Source organism: Hemibagrus wyckioides, linkage group LG03 (assembly GCF_019097595.1).
Source record: "Hemibagrus wyckioides isolate EC202008001 linkage group LG03, SWU_Hwy_1.0, whole genome shotgun sequence".
Lineage (NCBI taxonomy): Eukaryota > Metazoa > Chordata > Actinopteri > Siluriformes > Bagridae > Hemibagrus > Hemibagrus wyckioides.
In genome coordinates, this window is record NC_080712.1 from 25,421,429 (window position 1) to 25,445,947 (window position 24,519).

General features: G+C 36.1%; 1 protein-coding gene across 8 annotated transcripts in view; it reads left to right on the plus strand.

The window, feature by feature from the left end:
- The window catches only part of arid4b (AT-rich interaction domain 4B), a 123,144-nt gene that overhangs the window by 93,005 nt on the left and 5,620 nt on the right, over positions 1-24,519 (plus strand). For 5 of the 8 annotated variants that reach the window (XM_058384367.1, XM_058384395.1, XM_058384376.1 and 2 more), the window contains 10 exons: positions 7,776-7,873; positions 8,021-8,210; positions 8,734-8,945; positions 17,590-17,772; positions 19,656-19,740; positions 19,872-20,070; positions 21,788-22,975; positions 23,512-23,625; positions 23,812-24,024; positions 24,164-24,310. In XM_058384367.1, the coding sequence (XP_058240350.1) occupies positions 7,776-7,873; positions 8,021-8,210; positions 8,734-8,945; positions 17,590-17,772; positions 19,656-19,740; positions 19,872-20,070; positions 21,788-22,975; positions 23,512-23,625; positions 23,812-24,024; positions 24,164-24,310 (2,629 nt within the window). Of the gene's footprint in view, positions 1-7,775; positions 7,874-8,020; positions 8,211-8,733; positions 8,946-17,589; positions 17,773-19,655; positions 19,741-19,871; positions 20,071-21,787; positions 22,976-23,259; positions 23,366-23,511; positions 23,626-23,811; positions 24,025-24,163; positions 24,311-24,519 lie in introns of those variants that run through there. The other 3 variants (XR_009204036.1, XM_058384400.1, XM_058384409.1) reach the window with 3 other exon arrangements.

Consider the following 24,519-nt stretch of genomic DNA (forward strand, 5'->3'; position numbering starts at 1 on the left):
TGGATTGGTGTATAGGAGATCTCCTCTTCTGCTTTTTCCTTTTGTGACAGTTAGCTTTTCTTTATCACACGTGCCCCCTTCTGGGAGTGTATTCACCGTCGTTGGTTTGGGAAGAAGTTTCAAAGGAGTTTTATATTTGTATATATATATACATATATACACTTTTGATAGATACTGTCCACTACAGACCAAGAACCCACAAGGGCTGTAGTTTTGGAGATGCTCTAATCCAGTTGTCTAGCCATCACAATTCGGCCCTTCGTCAAACTTGCTCAAATCCTTACGCTTGCCTATTTTTCTTATATATATGGGTGATTCTCACGAAATCTTGGTTTTAAAAATTTCAAACATGAAAATTTTAAAAATGCTTAAATTAACTTTTTTTTCAGACATTAGCAACAAAGTCTGGAGTATTTGTGAACATTAATTTACAAACTTTTACTTACCATTTAACACCTTTTTGAACATAATTTCCAAAATAAGTCCTAAAAAATCTCATTACACATAACACATATGCAAAGTCATGCATAGTTACTTCAAGTTCTGAAATAATATTTGTTAAATTATTTTTAATTTAACAGTTTTTAAATTTTGACTGATTTCTCTCATTACCACAACACCTTCCACAATTTACAACCATTTTTTCTTTATATTTTGAAGAAACCTGACATTTTTTCAAAATGACGTGACAAACCTGAGAGAACATAATTTTAAGATTCTGCACATGCATTTAAAATCAAAGTACTATATTTCTATTAATTAAAATAACATCTAATAAACATGAGTTTCGGTAATGAGGTTAGTCTCATAACATGGGAAAAAACATTTTATGTATACATCATCATATAGTATAGACTTGATGCTTACTCTGTGTGTGTGTGTGTGTACTATACTGGGCCTGAAGTTGTGGGGTGGGGTAGAGCTTAATTTTAGTCTTTGAAATGAATTGAAAAGTAAAGTAAACAAGAAAATAAAAAAAAAAACAAATTACTAACAGAAGAACAAATAACTGTTTATTTATTATGTAATTAAATTACTAAATTATAACAAATTTATTAGGCTGCTGTCACATTAAGAATCACACGACCTACATGCCTTAGTGTGGCGGGAATTTCCCACAGTATGAACAGTACACTAAGTCCAGCACCAAAGTCCTGTTATAGTAGTGGCTAAAGGGTTTTGTGTGTGTGTGTGTGTTTGTGTGTGTATACTCTCATGTACATTTCCTAACACTGTAGGGTGTTTATTGCTAATCACACCTGCTGTAACATCTCCAAACCTAACCTCTCTCTCTCCTAACCTCCCTCTTCTGTACTCCTCCAGCAGTTCTGGGTTTCTGTATAATTTTTCCCTGAACTTTGTCACCCTGGCCTTTGCTAAAGCTTTTTTTCATACTTGCTGATTGTCTACAATGAAACAAATCATAAAGCAAAATATCAACATTTAGGAAATTTGAAATTATTGTTAAATTCATAAGAGATATTTAAAGTTCTCTTTACCACAACTGGCCTTAAATGGTTGCGGTGTATGAGAATGGTGTTGCAAAGGATGAGGTGCCTCAGGATGTTTTGCTGACAATAGAGAAGCCATGATGGCTTTACTAATTTTTTCTCAATGCATATAATAAGACCCCAGTAAAGTCCATTTTCATAAAAAAAAATTGTAAATCTAAAAATTTTCAAAATGTAGAAACTTCCTGTTTCGGTAATGAGAATCTAAAAGTCGTGTTAATATTCTGACAATAGAATATTTAACATTTAACTGGAAAGATATAAAAAGATGATCTTACCTGGTCACCATCTTGAAGTAACTGTCCCATGTGCTCCATCACTCATAATCAAACTTTATTTACATTCTGTATGTGTGTTTAAACAGTCCTCAAAAAGTGTTGCGGAGGATGAGAACATCAGGCATGGACACATCATTTACTTTTTTTCATTATTATTATACATGAATATTCAGGGGAAAAAAATTCTGTCATCTAGAATAATCTAGTAGAACATCCATTTATTTTTTTTCAAAAATTTTTTATGTTAATTTGTTTAAATTAAATCATAACACACATTCAGACACAGCCGGGTAATGAGAATTTCAGCAGAAAATACAGTAAAATAGAAAAATAATTCATTCTCATGTTGAAATTACACATTGTGCAAGGTAGAGAACAGTACTGTCTTTATTCTGATGCTTTTTTGTATTACCAAATTACACTTTTTTTTATTTGGTGCCATGGTGTTTCAATGGTTCCTATATATACAGTAATACCTTCACTTACGAGTTTAATTCGTTCTGTGACCGAGCTTGTAACTCAATTTGTTCGTATATCAAATTAAATTTCTCCATTAAAATGACCACACCAATTGTTTTTGTTACGTGTTTTTAAATAAGAAAAATGTACTTTATAAATAACAAATAATGTATAAAAAAATAGTACATAATAAAAAAGAATGTAAAGAAATAAACTGGTTTTATTAAGTGTATTTACCTTGAAGATCAGATGAAGATGCTAGCAGAGGTGGCGGAGTTTTTCATTTTGTGCTCTATCGCTTAGCTTAACTTACTCGCTACACACTTAACTCAACTTTCTTTGTAGTATATATATATATATATATATATATATATATATATATATATATATATATACACATACATATATATATATATATATATATATATATATATATATATATATATATATATATATATACAGCTCTGGAAAAATAAGAGACCACTGCCCAATCTCCAGATTTGAACCCTATTGAAAACCTCTGGAATGTCATCAAGAGAAAGATGGATGATCACAAACCATCAAGCAAAGCTGTATAAGCTCATATAGAAGACCGGTGTTATAGTCATTTCTATGTTTTAAGTTATAAGTTGACATAGCCCAGTTAAATAATGGGGAGTGCCAATAGGAGGGAAAGCATTGTGAACATTTTTGACAACACATTCACATTCTTTTGTACACTTTTGTATGGATTAAACATCTTTTCTGTTTATATTTTGCTTTTATGTTTAATGGTTAATTTACGACAGCTTTTCATTAATCTTTATTTCTGTAAACCATCAAGTAAATTTTTAATGACATATGAAGGAGGTGATAGTGCATTCATATTCTAAACCAGGCTTTTACATTTCTTCTGGCATTGGAACAAATGGTCAACACAATGGGTAATGGAGCATAAAATGCTTAGGTATCAAATTTTTATATGGATACCCGTACTTAAATAGTTTGTGGTGGTCAGAAATCTCCATCTCAAACTCCAGTTTTTGTTTTCTGGAGGAACAATGTCACCAAACAGAAGTGGGATGTTTTTCACAAGACTCAATGTCTGATTAAAATTTAAACCAATGCCATTACCAGCACTCCACAAAATAACCTTTGTGGGATATTTTTTAAATTCTAAAAATTCATAATAAAAAATATGTTAGAAAGCAAATCCTGTTTTGATACAACATTTTGTGTTTGATATTCAAAAAGCAGTTTTATGTCATACTGAGCCAAAACTTCATGCATTATATCGAATGAGTAGTTTTAACAAACATTAAAAAATGTCACTGTATTAAGAGTAGATTTCTTCTTCAAACCATACAATGAGTTCACTTGTCGGTTTTCCTAAAGAGACTGGCAATTCTCTTCAAATATTTATTTCCCACAAAGGATTACCTTAGGATCATTCTCACTGTGTACTGTTTGAGAATAATTCCTTTCAATCAAACAACAGTGACAGAAATGATGGCCACTAAATAGTTCATTAAAACTAATTGTGTTCATCTTTTGTCATCTGTGCAATGGTGTCATCTCTCTGCTTATCACAAAATGGAGGCCTCATCCCTTGGTTTTCAATGGTTTCAGTATTGCGTCAAAACTATACTTACTTAGATCTTGTTAAAAAGTGATAAAAAGTAAATGTTCATGAGAACAGAATTAAATTTTGGGGCAACTTTCTCACAATAAAGACTGACAGTTTTAGGAAAAAAAGTGGGTTTTTAAATAACTTCCATCACAAAAATCTGTGTAGGTGTCAGGCTCTGATAATATACTCTTTCCTTAGGAGAACACAAATATCTGGCTTTCTGCACATGAATTTCACAATTTCAGAAATTGACATGTATGTAAAAGTATCATTCATTGGTACTTGACCATAAGTACCAGAAAGTACCTTTTCAGAAAGTAGATTAAAAAAAAACTTTCTTTTTTTTTTAAACTACTTGCAAACTACAAGCCAATGTAAACTTGTTATTCTAAAATTTCTAGTCCTTTTATATCTTGGAATCTTGGGAATGTGAATAGGGCATCTAAACTAGAGCCTCTGATGATGATTTTAGAACATCACAGACTTGTATGTGGTATGGTTGAGCAAAGTTTTGGCTCTTTTTTGCAACCATTCCCATCAAGTTGCCCTTCTAGAGTAATGGCGAAACATCCCTTGGACTGTGTTCAAACGCTGAACAATGTATCCTGTGTCGCCTGTGTCATAAAAGTGCTCCTGAAAAAGAATTTTTTTATTCATTTTTATGTTCAGGCCAAAATCTCAAAGGATCAAATGTCAGTCATAGAATTGCCTGAGCAACTAGTAATCTTAATTTATGTCATGCAGATATTTGTTACTAATAACAAAATAAAACACAAATACCCATGTATGTCGATCATGTGAGCCATGTATGATAACAATTTTCGCTCTTGTGGCATATGTAAGGGTTTCTGTTGCTTGATACACCTGGGTCAGCAGAAGTCCAAATATTCTAAAGAAATAGAAAATATATTTAAATAGTACAAATATTTTGGTACAATATAATGGCTCTTTTATTAGACTGTATTCGATAATACTTGCTTCCTTTCAAATTCAATAAAACTTACCATTGTTTGAGAAAACAGTCAGTACCACATGAATATTTCTGCAATGACTTCTGTTCCTGTTGCATTATTGTACACAACTTTGGCAACTGGTGGCAAGCAAATCTCTCAATGACTGAAAAAGATAACATAAAACTGAATACAAGTTAAGTTATCTAGGCTGGGGAGATACGTGTGAGAGAGATTTTAAATAAATATTGTTCAATTTATAATCATTTTATCCAGGCCAAGTGAAATGAAGCAAATCTTTTTGATGTCAAACCCGCATTCAATACAATCCAGTTTCATATAATTCTGCTGTTGGCTGTACTTTACCTGCACCAGCATATTAACTGGGAAATTGCAAGAGTGGCAGTGAAAATATAATTGTAATATAACCAGACACCACTTCAGAAGTACCCATAGACTATGGGTTTTTTTTTTTTATTTTACTTTTTCCTAACTTGCTGTTTTCAAAAAATGATAATTTGTTCCATGTAGTTTACTTCCAAACTATGTGGTATAGGACATTTCTCCAGTGCAAGATGTCTTGCAATAATAAGATGTATTAAAAAGTCACATTACTTAACCGAACCCTCTTTTTTCCTGAGTAGGTCATCAACTTTATCAAATAATTTAAACATTGAACATTTTACTCTAGATGTTAATATTACTATTTGTGTGTTGAAATTGTAACGTCTGGGACCCCCGCCCTATGCGGGGCTCGACCCCGGACGCCCGTGGTGTGTGTGCGCACGCCAGCACACGGTGTAATGAGACCCATGCGCAGGATTCAGCAAAGCACTGCTTTTATTACATTTAAGACGCGACATAGGGAAACAAACGTAACAAGACATGGACGTGGTTAACTAAACTAAACAAAACCTAGACCTTAGCTTGGACATGGAACCTAGCAAACAAAACCCCAACAGAAACCACGGTACAGATAACAATCATGGACAAGGACACAAACACAAGGATCCCTATGTATAGGGGTAGACATTAGGGCTAATGGGATACAGGTGACACAATCAGGATAGGAACAATAGGAAGGGCGTAACAAAAGACACACAAAGAAGCAGGCTTCCAAGGTTCACCTGCCAGCGCCCTCTCTGGGCCTGGCAGGGAACTGTCCAGCTGTTCCTGACAGAAATCAACTTGCAAATGATTAACACTGAAATTTCAGCTCTCCAATTTTTGCTTTGCAGGTCCTTCAAAACAAAGGGAAGGTTTAATATTAGCCTATAGTTGGACAGGTGACAGGGGTTGAGGTTAGGTTTTGTTCCCATATCCAGTGCTAAGGGAAGAATTATTTTTAGGGGGGTTTGGTTGGGTATTAGGTATTATCTGTTTTAAAGAAACATGTAGGTAAGGGATCTAGTATGCAAATTGATGAGTTTGAAGAAATTTGTGAAATCAGTCTCTTGAAGGGTATTGAAACAGTCTGAACACTTAAATCTGATATATTAATATTGTTATCTACAGAATTAGCTATCAGATTGTCTGGTTTCAGATTAACAATCTTAATTTTGTCATTGAAATAATTTATGAAGTCATTGCTGCTGCATATTGATGGTGCACATTTTTCTACTGCGGTTTTATTCCAAGTCAGTTAGATAGCTAAGATTACTTGATATGTCTGGTGCACTAGCTCCTGGCATACACCTAACCAGTGCTGATGGTGCTCCTAAAGGCCTAGCTAATTTCACATGCCTTATGATTAATCTCCAGTAGCCAGAGCTCTTTCAGGTTTGCCAGTAGGTGCGTCACCTTTTTGCCTCCTGTGGGTGTACCTGTAGCTTTGGCTTTGCAATTATGCCAGTAAGTCATCACACTGTCATGCTGTGAGGGCTCTAATGTTCTGAAAAAACTAGCTGCGACAGGAAAGTGAAAAATTTAAACAGCAGCAGCACAAAATTATTGACAAAAAATTAACATTAATGCAGAGAGTCAACCAAGAGTTTTTAACTACAAGTTATCACTTCACATCCATTGTCTGTTCAGTTTTGCCTTTGAATAGAGCGGATATAAATGAGTGAATTTTATTTTTTGTAATTGAATAAATCAACATAAGTTATAATTGTTAACAGGCATATAAACGCACCAAACAGCTGAAAACATTATTATTAATGTTTGCTATAGAACTGCTACACAATATTCTGTACTTCTTGCAGATTAGCGTAGCTATAAATGCATATTTTACATACTGTTAGGTGTAATATTGTACTATCTACACTATTCATGCATTTTCATATTTTTACTTAAATGTCTTTATTTTGAATATATATTTTACCTTATTTCTTATGTGTATTTTGTAGCTTGCCTTTATATATGCTGCTGGATCACTCTAATTTCCCTTTGGGACATATTAGCCTCTATTTACATTTACATTTACTCTATTTGCATTTAGCAGACACCCCTTTACATTTATCTAATTTATGGTCGCCCAGCGGTTGCAGCTTGGTGGGATTTGAAATTATGAAATTCCATCCATTCAGTAGTTTGACACCTTAACCACCAAGCTACCACGTCCACTTTACATTAGCTTATAAAGTTCCACCTGGGAGAATCTGTCCTTCAAACCCTTGTGACCAGTGGTGTGATCATTATTTAGCTAAGATGTGCTATGACTTTTTTCTTTTAGTATATCATTTACTTAATCATTATTCATTTAAAGATACATGAATTATGAAATTAAAGAAGGTGTAGAAAACTTAAATTATATGTATTTTCTTTACTTTGAAATTTCCTTTTAGTGAATAGTTTATTCAGACACTGTGTCCACCAGAATCAAAATTTTTTGTCAGTCATGCAGAGATTTTACCAGTCAAATACCTTTTGACTTTTTTTGGTTTTGTTGTTTTTTGCTTCCTGTTTCACATTCTGAACCATTTATTTCTTCCTATTCTGCTTTCTTTTTTCATTCTTTTCATGGCAGATTGAGAGTGGATCTATTTGGAAACAAGTGTATCAAGATTTGGGAATCCCTGTATTGAACTCTGCCGCAGGTTACAATGTCAAATGTGCCTACAGAAAGTATGTAGTCCAAGCCAGTCACCTGGATGTCTCACAGTTTCATACTTTCATTTATATGTATAATTTATCTTGGTCATTTGTTTTTCAACCAAAGTTTCGGTTTAGTTTTTCTTTGATTTTCAAGATAGACTTGTGCATGTTCCATAGGTATCTTTATGGTTTTGAAGACTACTGCACCTCAACCGGGATCACATTCCGCATGGACCTCCCATTTAAAGCAGCGGAGAAGCTGAGTTCTCTCACAGATAGCAGTATTGAAGGACCAGCAGAGAGAACAAACAGTGTTGAACCAAAATCTGATCCAGAAATCTCACTAAGCACAAAAAATGTTTTTAAGGTATAAACACCACATCTCACTGCTTTTCAGCTACTGTAGCAAAACAGAAGAAATAGATGTTTTTGTTTGTAAACAAAAAGAGATGCCTGCACAACAAGGTTGCAAAAAGCTTTGAGTATCCTATAACCAGCCTAGAACTGATGCTAGTGATGATTATAATCTGACTGAATAATCTATCAAGAATGTTATTTAGGAATTGCTTTGAGATGAACTAAAATGTTATCCAAATAATAATATGGATTACTTTAAAAGACCGGAAGTGCTATGTGGCTAAACTATAGGCCTATATGTATCTCAGAGAAATTTATGTGTATTTATACTTGAAATAAATTGAAGGCATATAAGTCTCTTGATGTTTGTGGACAGGTTCAAGAAATAATAATTTACAATTATTTTACAATAATTTGGAACTGTCATTAAATATTTTTAGGGGATTCAAACCTGAAATCCCCCCCTTTGACATCTTTGACTTAAAACCATATGTCAGATTTTTGCATATGTTTGTTTGTAAACTTACTTTTAGGAGGGGAAATCAGAAGAAACAGGAGTTTTTAGGAACAAAGTGAATATAAGAAGCCCAACGGAAGAGGACAGGATCAGTAGTGACAAGGAAGATAGTGGTATTGATAAAGAGCTCCACAAACTCAAAGCTGAAGAAACTGCACCAACAGAAGATCCATGCACAGACAACATGATGGTGAAACCCTGTAAGGACCAGAACAAGGAACTGTTACGGTAGGTGTAACATAAGGTGTAACTCAAGGCCACACTGTAGGTGTAACTGAAGGTGTAACTCCAGGCTTTGCTGCGATTGTAAGCACTTTGTGATTATATTACAAATAGGAGAAACAGGTTTAAACATTGTATATCTAGAAAAGAGCAAAGAAAAGAAAAAGGTACTGTACTGTAGAAGTATGCTAAATTCCTGGTGATTATTCAGTAAAAATATGTTAATGCAAACAAGCAATATGTTGAATGATTTAGTTGTTAATAAAATACAATAAAGCATAGTCAAATCCTTTGTATGTAACAATATATAGTCAAGTTTGAAAGTAATAAGTGGAAGATTTCTGCATGTTTTAGGACAAGTTGTGTCATTACTCAATTATGTAAATTTCATATTCCACCATGCAGCTTTTACAAAGTGATTCAGCTATAAAATGGTGAATTTGTAGCTGTTCTCTTTTTCTCTTTGAGACTGTTAAAATTTGTCTAAGCTAATGCTAAACAATCTACCATCCCTTGAATTTTCCCAAAGAAACAAGGAATTGATGGCATCTTAGGTTAACCAGCATATATAGTGTGTCTTTTGAGACTTAATTTTGCCTTGCCTTGCTCTTATTTTTTAAAAAGGCAGTGGACCTTCTGTCAGGGGTTATATCACCTTTCCTCTCATGACTGCTTCACTTTTATGACTAATCTTGTAGAGAATATTAGCATCCATATATTGGTTGGTTGTCTTCAATGAGTGTGTTGACACACTTATCTCTTTTTGTTTTGAAGTCTGACATTATACAGCTGACTTGAGTGTGCCAGTTTGTTTTAGGAATGTAATACAGGCATGTTCTAAGGATTTCTGTTGGGTATGTTGGCTGTCTGTTGGATTTTGCTGTTGCTATTGTACCACTTGATATTTAAGTGATGAAGTCAATGATGTTTGTTTTAAAGCAGCTTGTGAAGTTGTTTTTAGTCACCTTCTTTGGTATAACTGTGTCAGGTTTCATGATTTTGTGGAAACATTGAAAATTCCATTTTAAGCTATATAAGAAGATCTTCTAATCAAGCAGAAATTTGAAAGCTCTGAAACCAGGGTCCTGCCTAACACCTAACTTATTGCTGCTAGGGTATGGAACAACTTGAAATAAATATTTGTCTCTGTGTGTGTGTGGATGGGTTGTGTGGGTATGTGTGTCAGCAGTTTTTACTGGGACAGTAGTGCACTGCAGTTGGCCTTGGCTAATTTGTGATATGATAGTGAATTGCAATATTTTGTGCTCCATTATGCTAAGGCTATACATTCTTTTAATAATATCTAGAAGCAAGGTTGCCATCCTGCTTAACCTGCAGTAACAGCTGTGCCTCACCAACATCTATAACAAACAAATAAGGTGACAACAAATAACAACCAAATTTTAATATGTAATCATTTTATCTAAAACATAAACCATTTCAGAAAACAGGTGGGAAATAAATACACTCTATAATTCAGTAACATGTAATACCAACTTTATCAAGAAACAATATAATAAATGTTTTCTGTATGCACTGTGCATGTAGCCAAATATCTCCACCTTCATCTCATCAGTCCAAAAATATTGTTACATAACCTTTGTGATTTGTTCAGATACAGTTCTGCTAGTGCTGTATTCATTTAGCAGAGAAACTGCTTTTTCTTAGTCACAAAGTAATATTTGTTCAATCATTTTCTGAATGTTTTGTCATGAACATAAACATTTAGTGTACATATATATATATATATATATATATATATATATATATATATATACAGTATCTCAAACATTTTAGTATATCTTCTCAAAGGACAATACTATATAAATGAAACTTGGATATATTTTACAGTAGCCATTGTATAGCAGTATAGCTTTACTGTCCTGAAAATAACTCAACATACAGCCATTATTGTCTAAATAACTGCCAACAAAAGTGAGTACACCCTAAGTGATAAAAGCTGTACGTCGTTTAACCGTGCAAAGTTGTCCTATGTCCTATTCATCATGTTCATGTGTTTATCAGCTTGATAGGACCATACAAATGTGTGTATCTTATATTAGAGCATTGAATATTTGGTGCTTTGAGTACAATTCACTCATACTGACCACTGGATGATCAACATGGCACCTCATGGCAAAGAACTCTCAGAGGATTTGAGAATTCGATTTGTTACTCTCCACAAAGATGGGTTAGGCTACAAGAAGATCGCTAACACCCTGAAACTGAGTTACAGTACAGTGGCCAGGGTCATACAGAGGTTTTCCAAGACAGGTTCCACTCGGAACAGGCCTCACAAGGGTCGATCAAAGAAGTTGAGGTATCATGCCGTGGGTCAGATGCAGAAGCTGGCTTTGAAAAACAGATGCATGAGTGCTGCCTGCATTGCTTTAGAGGTTGCAGAAGTGGGAGGTCAGCTTGTCAGTGCTCAGACCATACACCACACACTGCAACAAGTTGGTTTGCATGGCCGTCATCCCAAAAGAAAGCTTCTTCTGAAGCTGGCTCACAAGAAAGCCCACAAACAGTTTGCTGGAGACAACCTGTCCAAGAACATGAATTACTGTGGTCTGATGAGACTAAGATAAACTTGTTGGGGTCAGATGGTGTCCAGCATGTGTGGCGACACCCTGGCGAGGAGTACCAAGAAAATTGTCTCTTGCCTACAGTTAAGCATGGTGGTGGTAGCATCATGATCTGGGGCTGCATAAGTGCTGCTGGTACTGGTGGGCTGCGGTTCATTGAGGGAAACATGATGCCCTCCCTTCAAAAACTGGGCCAAACAGCAGTTTTCCAACATGATGACAACTCCAAACACACCGCCAAGATGACAACTGTCTTGCTGAGGAAGGTGAAGGTGATGGTGTGGCCAAGTATGTCTCCAGACCTGAACCCTGGCAAGGTACTGTTGATCAATTGTTAGGTGTCGTCTTGGTCTCATGATGTCAAAATGTGAACAGCATGATGAAGAGGACTGTGTAAATACCAATTCTAATTGAACCAGAAAATTTACTGGTTGATTCATGGATCAAACACCAGTTGTGAATTTTGCCATTAAGCACCTTGTTAGAGAACAGTAAGTTATGCAAAAAGTACTGAAACACTAAACAGTTGGACATGTGCATGTGTAGAGAAGGTCAAATTAAGTTCACCTGTAAAGGTTATAGTGCATTTTAGGTGCATCCTGAAATTTCACCCAAAAGCCGAATATCCTTAACTTTTTGTGAGTAGTGTATATATATTAATCTGACCTTGGACTGAATTTAGTGGGACAGCCACCACTGGGAAGATAGATGGCTGTCTTCAATGCTCTCCATTTTTAAACAATTATTCTCATTCATACTTGGGTATACACACTAATCTTGATCATTTTATTGGTAACATTTGGATGCGTATTTTTTCCAACCTGGTATTTGAATGTTAGTTAACTAAAAAATGACTAGATATTGAAACCTGTTGTTATTTTGTCATCTGAAGTTATTTTTTGTTTATAGAGGTTGTTTTGTTTATAACAATCGATTGTTATTTAGGCCTTGATAAATAAAAATATAGAACTGGTGGAACCAGTGTATTACATCAGCATACCACATATATCGATATGTATACAAATGAAGCCCAAATATTTTTCTGAATTACAGTGGGTGTGGGTGTGTATATATACACTACCAGTCAAAAGTCTGGACACACCTTTTAATTCAGTGTTTTTTGTTTAGGGATTTATTTTCTACATTCTAGGACAATACTGGAGATTTCAAAACTATGAAATAACACACATGGACTTGGACAAGTAATCCATATGTAATGACAACAAAAAACAGTCAGTTGTTATTTTAAGACACGAAGGTCAGGTGTTCTGGAATAGTTCTTGCAAGAACAGTATTGTCAACACTATGATGAAACTGGCTCACATGAAGACCATCCCAGTAAAGCAAGACCAAAACTTGCCTCTGCTGCAGAGGAGAAGTTCATTTACAGTTGCCAGCCTCAGAAATCACCAATTAACAGCACCTCAGATTAGAGCCGTTATGAAGGCTTTTCAGAGCATCAGTAGCAGACATATCTCAATATCAACTGTTCAAAGGACATTGTGTATTTCGGCCGCCTTCAGCATTTCACACCTAGGCCTTAACTGGTGTCCTTCCTGAATTAATTCACCTCTATACCATCATTATGGCGCCACGGCTATAGATACTAATCAACCGTTAAATAGCAAAGTAAAAAAGAAATTAGTCTACAATATTTCACACCTCAAAAAAGACATTCTTGATGACATATGCAGCAAACTGCAATCTAATATATATATACATTTTGAAAACTCAATGGGGAAAAATATCATGCTGGATATCTTTACTGATATGGACTGTGTAATGTGTTAAGAATGAAAGGAAGCCACATAGTTTGATGGAAATAACAATTTTCAACCTACAGAGGGCTGAATTCAAAGACACCCTGAAAATCAAAGTGAAAAAATGATGCAGCAGGATAGTCCATTTTGCTGAAATTTCATTGCATCTTAAAATGGTATTAATTAGTTTGTATGGCCCCCGCATGCTTGTATGTATGCATGCCTGACAACGTCGGGGCGTGCTCCTAATGAGAACATGGATGGTGTTCTGTAGTATTTCCTCCCAGATCTGGACCAGGGCATCACTGAGCTTCTGGACAATCTGAGGTGCAACCTGGCGGCGTCGGATGGACCAAAACGTAATGTCCCAGAGGTGTTCTATTGGATTTAGGTCAGGCGAGCATGGGGGCCATTCAGTGGTATCAATTCGTTAATCCTCCAGGAACTGCCTGTATACTCTCGCCACACGAGGCTGGCATTGTGGTGCACCAGGAGGTATACAGGACCCACTACACTAGCATAGGGTCTGACAGTGGGTCCAAGGATTTCATCCCGAAACCTAATTTCAGTCATGGTCCCATTGTCTAGCCTGTAAAGGTCTGTGCGCCCCTCCATGGATATGCCTTCCCAGAACATCACAGACCCACCACCAAATCGATGAGGCTGAATGATGTTGCAGGCAGCATAATGTTCTCCACGTCTTCTACAGACCCTTTCACTTCTGTCACATGTGCTCAGGGTGCACCTGCTTTAATCTGTGAAAAGCACAGGGCACCAGTGGCAGACCTGCCAATTCTGGTGTTCAGAGCTCCACGATGCCTGGCAGTGAACACAGGGTCCACTAGAACACAATGGGCCCTCAGGCCATTCTCATGAAGTCTGTTTGGAGTCTGGACATCATTTTGTAGGGCTCTGGCAGTGTTCATCCTGTTCATCCTTGCACAAAAGAGCAGATACTGGTCCTGCTGATGGGTTAAGGACCTTCTATGTCCCTGTCCAGCTCATCTATAGTAACTGCCTGTCTCCTGGAATCTCCTCCATGCACTTGAGACTGTGCTGGGAGACACAGCAAACCTTCTGTCAATGGCAAGTATTGATGTGCCATCCTGGAGGAGTTGGACTGCCTGTGCAACCTCTGTAAGGTTCAGGTATCGCCTCATGCTACCAGTAGTGACACTGACCCTATCCCAATGCAAAACTAGTGAAAAACAGTAAGAAAAGATGAGTAGGGAAAAAAATGTGAGTGGCCTCCACTTGTAAAACCATTCCTGTTTTGGGGTCATCTCATTGTTGCCCATCTAGTGCACCAGTTGTTAATTTCATTAACATCAAAGCAGCTAAAACTGATTAACAACTCCCTCTGCTACTGAACTGACCAGATCAATATCCCAGTCACTAATTGACTTGATGCTATACTCTGATTAAAAAGTGTTCCTTTAATTTTTTTGAGCAGTGTATATATTCAGTGTATATATTCGTGTATTATATTTGCTTTAATGATGGCGTGCACTCAAGCCAGCATGGAGTCTTGATCCATTTTAGATCAAGACCTTTGGAATGTCATTTGAACAAATGCTTCAGTAGAAGAGATTAGGCTTAAAGAAAATATGTACAAAGCAGTTAACATGGAAAATATTACAAATTTGCTTACATTTTAATAGAGACCTAGTTATTGAACACTTGTTTCCTTTGTAATAAATATTTTAAAATTCTAAAGCCTTTTAATTATTTATAAGAAAAAATGTTAAGAATTCTAGCTTTTTAATGTGGTCTCAGACTATTAGATCCTACTGTATGTAAAAGAGGCTGGATATTAAAGAAAGATATAAAGGACTAATAAATAGGTAATAAATAGGTATAACATATATAATGTTTAGTTTGGTATTTTAATTTAATCCTTTATTTCCAGTCCCTGACACAAGTTATTTATAGCATAGTGCTGGCATTCAATCTTATATAAATAATATTAAACTTTATTTATTTGTGAGTTTGTTCAATGGATGAATTCATTAATGATTGAATGAGTGAGTGAATGTTCTTAGAAATTAGAAGAAGAATACCTATTTTTGTAGTAAATCACAGATAACAAATTTTGTTTAATATCTAAGCATTCTGGCTTTGTGAAACATACCTCAAATTAATTTGAAATATTTAAATTAATGGCATTTTTTTATTATCAAGTAGAAGAAAAAATATAAAAGCAATTCTGGAGTGTCGAGAAAAAAAAAACTGGAATTAATTTGTAATTTATATTTCTAAAACTCAATATCAGCCTAAAAATACAAATTAGTCTGGACTTGGCTATCATGTAGTGTGGATGATTGGATGAAAGTGATATTCAGTGATGAATCATAAATTTGCACTGGCCAAGGAGGGATGATGGAAGTTTTGTCAGTTTTGTTCTAATAAAACCTATAAAGATGACTGCATGAGGAAAACAATTGAATTCCCCTACTCATTTATTATATAGGGTTGCATGTCAGGTAAAGGACTGGGAAGATGGCAATATTTACCTCAACTGTCAGAGTGTACGTAATATTAAATACTGTAAAGTGGGACATGGTACGATCTGAAACAAGCATTAGGTCAGTTGCCACTATTATGTTAAGTTATCTTAGGGTAGGTCATACCATGTGATATGGTCATACTAATGTGATTTTAAGGCATAGCATGTAACAGCCACTACAGTAGCATAAAGTTTAGAGCACAGACAAACTTTTTGCACATGTTTCATGCTGCTCTAAACAGATATCTTACACATTTACGAAATCTCTAACATTTTGTAGAATGGCATGGTACCTGCCAAAGTGAAGTTCACTTCCAGAACAAAAATTTACAAATAATTTACTCACCCCCTTGTCATCCAAGATGTTCATGTTCCTTTCTTCGATTGAAAAAAAATTGTTTTTTGAGGAAAACATTTCAGGATTTTTCTCCATATAGTGCACTTCTATGGTGCCCATGAGTATGAACTTTAAAAATATAGCTTAAATGCAGCTTCAAAGGGCTCTAAACAATCCTAGCCAAGGAAGAAGGGTCTAGCACTAGCTCTGGGATGCATATCCGCAACACTAGGTACTACGTAATCACATGGAAAGGTCATGCATGACGTAGACAGAACTACAGACCCTGTGTTTACAAACCAAACATGCAAAGACCAAGGAAGTGCAAATAAGTCAAACACTCTTTACTAACAAAAAGGTACATATAACTTTGTGTCATTTCACACACAACAACTTTGGAGCAGTCCACCTTGTCCACACTAGTAAACACTGGGTCTGTAGTTCCACCTTCATCACGTTTGACCTTCTAACATGATTACATAGTTCGTAGCATCGCGGACGTGCATTCCAGAGCTAGTCCTGAAATGTTTTCCTCAAAAAACATATTTTCTTTACGACTGAAGAAAGAAAGACATGAACAACTTGCATGACAAGGGGGTGAGTAAATTATTTGTAGAATTTTGTTCTGAAAGTGAACTTCTCCTTTAATGCTTGGGTCTGCCTCCTACAATTTTGCAGTTTTAACACCATTTCACTTTGCAATCCTCACACTTCCAACGCAGTATGCCCCCACGCACACACACATACACACACACACACACGTGTACACACACACACATATACGCACTATGTGACCTGACAAAGGGCTGGTGTAGCTGTTTGTTTCCATTTAGATCAAATAGAGGCCACAATTAATATTTGTTTGGGGACCGAAGTTAATCAGATTAAAATTTTATTGTTTAATCGGGTATGGGTAAATTGCAAGCTTTACCTTTAAACAGTGCATCATGTGCATAACTTTGAGCTGTAGAAACTGAAGCCTGGCATTAATGAATCTGTCGCCCTTTTGCTCTGAAACCAAATGCTTATGATCAGTTTTTTTTTTTTTGGAAGAACATTATAATACAGGTGGTCATTTGGCTAATTAAGCTTAAGTGATTAAGCTAACCAGAAAAGATCTGTTTGATATAATGACAAACCTGAAGATAAAACAGTAATGTAACTAGCGATCAGAGTAACTGATTAGTAGAGTTAGTGATGAATAACAAATAAATCTTAAATTTAGCCATAAGAATCTGACTCAGACAGACAAAACCTCTATAATAATAATAATAATAATAATAATAATAATGATGATGCACATAGAATGAAATAAATTTTGAGCTATAGGATATTAGTATTCAACCAAGTGATTGTATTATAGAAGCTGATGGCTTAGTTTTTTAAGAGGGTGGAGATGGGTTCTTGTCTTTATTATGGGGCAGGCTTAGGGAAAGGAAGTGCTGAACTGTCTTTCTTGCAGGGATGACAGCAGTCAGGAGTGGGAGGAAGGGGAGGAGTTTGAGTGTTACCCCCCTGGGATGAAGGTGCAGGTGAGGTATGGGCGAGGTCGCAATCAGAAGACGTACGCAGCCACTGTGAAAGAGTCAGACCTGGAGGGGGGAGAGGTGCTCTACCTGGTACACTACTGTGGCTGGAATGTCAGGTAAGGCAGGACCCTGGGAACCCCTTATGTTTTACAAAAAAAGTGGTCGCTTCTGAGAAAAGGATACAATTTCTAGTTCTACCCTGATGTCTCTGAGTCAGCTATTTCAATTTCAAAGCATCTTTCTTAGTGTGTGGGATATGTAGAATTGCAGCGTGGCCATTTAGTTGTTGATGAAATCAGATGTGAGTTTCTGACATTTAATTAAATGGAGTACTGGCTTTTTTATTATTCATAGGATGAGCTTGTCTTGAAAACAAATGCTCTGAGACCATTTGGAGTTATGGAAATGAAACCCCAACATGACTGGTGTCTGTTTTTGATGGATTAGCATTTTTCAGTAACAAGTGCAAGTGTTGGAGAAAACTGATTCCATTACATAGCATGGGCAGGTGAACTAGGCTTTTTTCACTGAAATGTTGGAACAGTACATTACAGGGTCAATCATTTCAATGATAATTTTTAACACAATGCACCTAGGACAGATTTAGATCAAGTTTACTTGTGCAATATTGTTGAGTGAATACACAAAAAAATAAGGAATAGTGTAATCATAATCATTATTTCCTTCAGGACAAATCTCTACTTACATACATACAGTATGAGTTAATCAGGCTGTTATATTTGTATTCATGGTGATAAAGCTGAACATTTTCAGTACTTGTACTGCCAACCTCTTTTTAACCATTAATAAGATGCTGTATTTTGAAAAATGTGTGATGCTTCAGTGTTAATGTTCTTACAATAACAGTTGTAACTAGGGATGCATCGATACAGGTATATGGTGATGCTATGTGACTTAAAAATGATATGCCAATGATCTGGACCTATTTCATACTTTAATTGCATTTGCACAGAAGTACTGTTTTGAGTTAAATAACATGTCCGTAACGCACATTCGTGAAACATGATTGATTAATAATAGGCCAGTTTACATCGGACACATTGTTTTAATATTTCATTGAATTCCTTTTAAAACCATATCAATCCATACTTCTATTAAAGATTTACTAGAGCCTTCATTGTACATTTTAAGGGTTTTTCTCAATATATTACCTACTGAGATCTTTCACTGTGAACTTCATACAAGATGTCATAATTATGCAACCTCAGTTAGAGAGCAAAGTTTTTGTTTGATTTGAAACTCGTTTTACATCAACATAGGGCAACAAAATAAAGACAAATAAAACTTTCGCATTGTCTCAAGTCATGCTCTTTGGTAAACATTTTGTAATTGCAGCCAGCAGATCTGTAGTCACAAAACAGGCTTAGTAATAAAGCCTTTTGAGCAAAGGACACATTGTGGGTTTTTCTGGTTTTTGTGTACATCCAAAATTATCAGCTGATTCATGACAGTTGGGCAAAAAACATCTAAGTCGTTAATAAAGGGGGCATGAACCGGCTGAGATGAGGCATGGAAGTTGGAGGGATTCTCTTGAACTGACCTTATTCCATTAATGATTAACCATGAAACAGCTGATGTACCCCTCAAAAAAAAAAAAGAACAAAAATAATACAAAAAATTTAAAAAAATGGCCAAAAATGTAAATTCATTACTTTTATCTGATATTAAAAATTGATTGAAATTGAACCAAAACAGATTAAAAGTTTCTTAGTCAGTCCACATTGATTGCATATAAACAGCTCATAATTATCCAGTGTGGACTGACTGAAATCTTGACATGACTCATAAGCAGGTGACTCGGAAAGTATCGGAAAGTATCAAAAATATGCACTCAGTCTCATCAGAAAAAAAGTTGTATCCATATATCTCTAGTTGTCACAGCTTGATTGTGTAGTTCTTATGGCATGTCTTTTAGATTAGCTGAACATTAGTGCAGAATAACAACTTCTTTTTCACATTACAACTTCTTTCTCAAAAGGTACGATGAGTGGATTAAAGCTGACAAGATAGTCCAACCAGCTAATAAGAATGTCCCCAAAATAAAGCACAGGAAAAAAATAAAGGTAAAAACATCTAATGCTTAATGTTTTCATATCAAAATTATTTATTTATTTATATATTTATTTATTTCAAATAAAATTAAATGAAAGAATTGGGACAAAATGAAAGGATTGGGACTTTCTTTATTTTTTAGAACAAAAGAGAAAGAGACCAAATAGAGAGTTTAAATGACAGAGAGGACCTTCTCCCTACAAACAGTCGCATCAACCGATCCTCCAAACTCATCTCTGGCAGTGATGTGTTTCCCAAAATGGATGAATTTAAGGATGCAGGTGGCCAGAAGAGTCCTGTTAAATCTTTCAAGACCACCTACAATCTCAATGGCCTCCAAGGTAATTTTTGAGACGCTGGTCAACATTTGCATTACATTATTTATTCTTTCACTATTTCAGTCATTTTCAGTCAAGTTGTCATTGTGGTCAGGCTCAACAGAAACATCATGTTCTGTCAAGGAAGTCTCGATTGTAAGGACAATAGAAGTGACAAATTTTTTATCATAGTCTGAGGGTTTTTTTTGTGCTATCCAGCATTATTGACATGCTTTAGGAAATTAAGCAGAAAAAGGTATTTGCAATTGGTGATATTTTTTGACATTGTATAGATATTTAAATATGTTTTTGCATTATATTTAACAAAATGCTGTTTTCAGCACCAATTGCAAACTCTATATTTTTCTTAGTGACACAACTGGGTTCCACAAATTTTCTCAACAGGATTCTTAGTCCTTGGCCTAATGGACGAGCATTAAGACATCTTTTTGATAGAGACTACAAAGCACTTATGTAGGTCACTCTGGATAAAGGCATGTGTTAACTATTGTGAACATCACCAAATAAGAAATTTAATCTTGACAGTTTAACTTTTACATTAGTTAGTCTTCATATGCATAAATCTACATCTGCATGAAAGAATAAATGGATTATCCTAAATACCAAATTAAATGTCCTTTTTTTTATTTCATTTCATGCAATAGGTTTGGCAATAGGAATGGCAATAATTCTGGAGGGCACTGTATATCTAGGGTTATTTTAAGGCTGTGAATATGTATTAAAGTAGTGCACCCACTAGTATCCTAAGCACAACAATTTTGCCTACTCATTTTTTTCTTATGTTGCTTGTAGATTATAGTTACTAAAAACTAGACTTCCTCTAACCAGGGTCTCATTTATCACACCATTTATCACATTAAATGTGTGTTAGAGCTGCCCGTAGTGCACTATGAAATTCAATGAAAATAAAGAAAAGATACAGTTGCAAAAATGGTTTGTCTGGCACTTTTATAAATTGTTTTCTAATGAATAAATATAAGAGAAAGAATGTAATGAGTACGTATGTGCATTCTGTTTCCTTGAATGTAATATTCAGAAACACTCAAATGACATGAAGATTTGTCTGTTCTCACTTCCGCTGCCAGTTTTGGAAATGTAATATATTGCAGTATGAGTGACATGAATAAAGGTGTGAAATAACATTATTCAACTGATAGCTGGTTGGGATTTACCAGAACAGTCTTCAATTTCTGTTTGAAATTTTCCTGTAAATAAAACTGCACTGGACAAACAAAATTGACTGAACTGACAGTGGTGTATTTAAAAAAAAAAAGTTGCTTGTGCCAAATTTTCAAATAAGGCATAATCCCAATTTATCTTCAAATTTTTTTTATATAATAATTTTACATTTTATCTATTGGCTTGTTATGAACATAACTCTCAATTATGCTGATAAGTGGAATGGAAGCTCCTCATAATCAGTTTACCTGCTATTACACTTTTCTACCACAATGGATTTCTGCATAAGCATGGTCAGGAGTGTGTGGAAGTATACACACATTCTTGCACATTAGCATAACTTGATGAATCCCATTCAGTACAGTGAATCATGCATCCCACATGGTTTATTTACACATAGTTGATAAATGAGGCCCTTGGTCTTTGGTGAATCACAAATTTCCCTTTCAAAATCACTTTACAACAGAGCCAACTGATGAACTGTCCTGACTGTTACTGTTACCCACTGTTGTGTGTGTCTGTGTCTGTTTGTGTATGTTAGCACCAGAGAGCTCCACAGATTACAGCAACCATGAGCAGGATGGGGAAGCTGGCTATAATAATGATAGTCCAGCAGGTCAGCTAGGCTCTCCAAGAAGACCTTCTCCAGAACGCATTTATACAGCCCTAAAATGGGAAAGCGAGCCATCCGTTGGTGGACGCAAACCTTCATTGAATAAGAGTACTACAGAGGTATCATCCAGCCAGTACAATCCAGAAACAAATAAACAGTTAGTAACAGAGGGGGAGGCCTCAAGCACCAGGAGACGAAAAGTTGATGGAAGTACTGAGCTTACACACAAAATACAACGCAAAGGCAAAACAAAGGTCAGCAAGTTAAGCGACTGGCTATCAGAGAGTTCACTTATAAAGCTGGAAGAGAGAAACATTGATCCTCGTGAAGGAGGCATGCAGTCCAGCAGTAGTTCTGAGGATGAGGATGGTCCTCTTATAGAATCCCAGGCCAAAGAAGAGCTACACCATAAATCCAAGGGTGCATCCTCAAAGAAGTATAATGGCCTGAAGGAGAAGGCCAAGGGTGTCCGGTCTTCAGTTTTCTGGGAAATCCCTGAAAAGCGAGCTAAAATGACATCTGGAATGGATGACAGGACACCTGGCTGCCGTACGAAAGGCCAAAAGGATGTATGGTCCAGTATTCAGGCTCAATGGCCTAAGAAAACCCTGAAAGAGCTGTTTTCTGATTCAGACACTGAAGCTGCAAATTCTCCTTCTCCAGGTGTACCGGGCCTGAGTGAGCCCGACCCCGAGCCTGAGCAGAAAAGTAAAAAATTAGAGGAGCCACTGCAAAGCCAAGAGAAGAACCAAGAGTATCCCAGCAGTGGAAGCAACTCCATTCTGAACACACCACCCACCACACCAGAGCCTGCTGAAGTCTTGCATGAGATGCACTCATCCTCACCACCTCCTCAAAGTTCAGTCCTGACATCCTACTCTCCGGCCACATCCTCACCAGTTGGCCCTTTGATAGAAGAGTGTGTTGGTGGGCGCTGCGAGTCCGACACTAGTACAGTGGAGATGGATATTGTGAGCTGTGAGTTTCACATGCTACCACAGGAAGAGCAGTTTGAATCCCCCTCCAAAGCTTTTGATGCAAATCTGTCCAGCAACAGCAACTGTAGTTTGAGTTTGAGCAGCAACAGTCAGCAAGAGAGTGAGCAGAAATCCAAAGGTAGGCAATAAATGATTTTGTTTTTTCACATAATTTTCTTTTGGTAGCATTGCTGCCTCACAACTTCACAGTCCTTCACTAACCCTAGGTTGGATTCTGAGCTGAGATAACTCTGTTTTGAGATTAATTTTCAAGTTTTTAATGGAATTCTTCCAGTTTTTCTGGTTTCTTCCCACTGTTCATGTCAGTAGTTGACTTGGCAATGTTGAATTGGCTGTAGTTCACAATGAGTGTGTGGGTGTGTGTGCTCATTGTGCCCTGCGATGAACTGCCAACACATCCAGGGTGAAGTTTCCCTTCTTATGCCCAGTGCTGGCAAGACTGACTCTAGATCTGGCATGACCCTGGCCAAGACAATGCAGTTGATGGATGGATGGATGGATGGATGAAGTAATAAAATATTTTGCCTATTAGTATTATATAGAATATTTAATTTACTCACTAAGCTACTGCAATAAGCCCTCCATCAAATCTTTAAAACATGTAACAAGCAACCTAATTGTTTCTTCTCTTTTGCTTGCTGGTTCATTACTTAGTCTCATTGTCCAATCAGAAGCGGCATAAAGACTCCCAGGGTGGTGGAGCATCAAAGAAACACAAACACAGTCACAAGAACCTGAACTTGCATCCCAAAAAGAACCACAAAACAGGTAAAATCAATAAAACATTTACATGATTAAATTTATTGTGTATGCTCTGCGTTCTCTGGAAAGGGGGAAAAATAATTCAGTGAGAAACATTGCAAATTGGGATCATCACCAATTCATGTAAAATTATCAGTTATGTAAAACAGCTTATGCATGAGGCAGATAAAAGAAACACTTGTTACTCTCTAGCCAACAGCAGTGACAGTGAAGACCAATGTGTTGCCAAATCACTTATGTCCAAGAGCAGCACACAGTACATAAAGGCCATAACTCCACCCAAGGGCACTGCTCAGATACCCCCATCCCATAAAGGCCACAAACATGGAGACTCTGAGCATTTGCATCCCAAAGAACATGTCAACAGCCGAGGTTCCCGTACTTACAAGTGGAGTTTTCAGATGTGTGAGTATTTTAAGCAGTTCAAAGTAATCTTTAAAGAAGTGAATGAAATATGTCACTTAGCTTAGTGTATTCTGTTATTAGATGTTAATGTTACATTCAAATATTTGGCCTTTTCTCTCTTTTAAACCTGCTTTTCTAGCCGATTTAGAAAAGATGAGTAGCCTAGAGAAGATCGCATTCCTTCAGGAAAAATTGCATGACATCAGGAATCACTATCTCTTGCTCAAATCTGAAGTGGCCTCCATTGACAGAAGACGAAAGCGTATGAAGAAAAAGGAGAGGGAAAGTAAGTTTTCAATTTTCCAAGTTTACTATGAGATTACAGAGCAGAATGTTAACTTCAGTTAATGTCTGAAGGAGTTATTAATTAATTAAGTCACATGGTTTAAATTAGATTAGTAAATATACTAATCTAAATTGTCTGAGCTGTGTCTGAACCTTGTGACTTCATGTCAGAGGATCAAAAGTAATGAGACACCAAAAAAGTGCCTTATC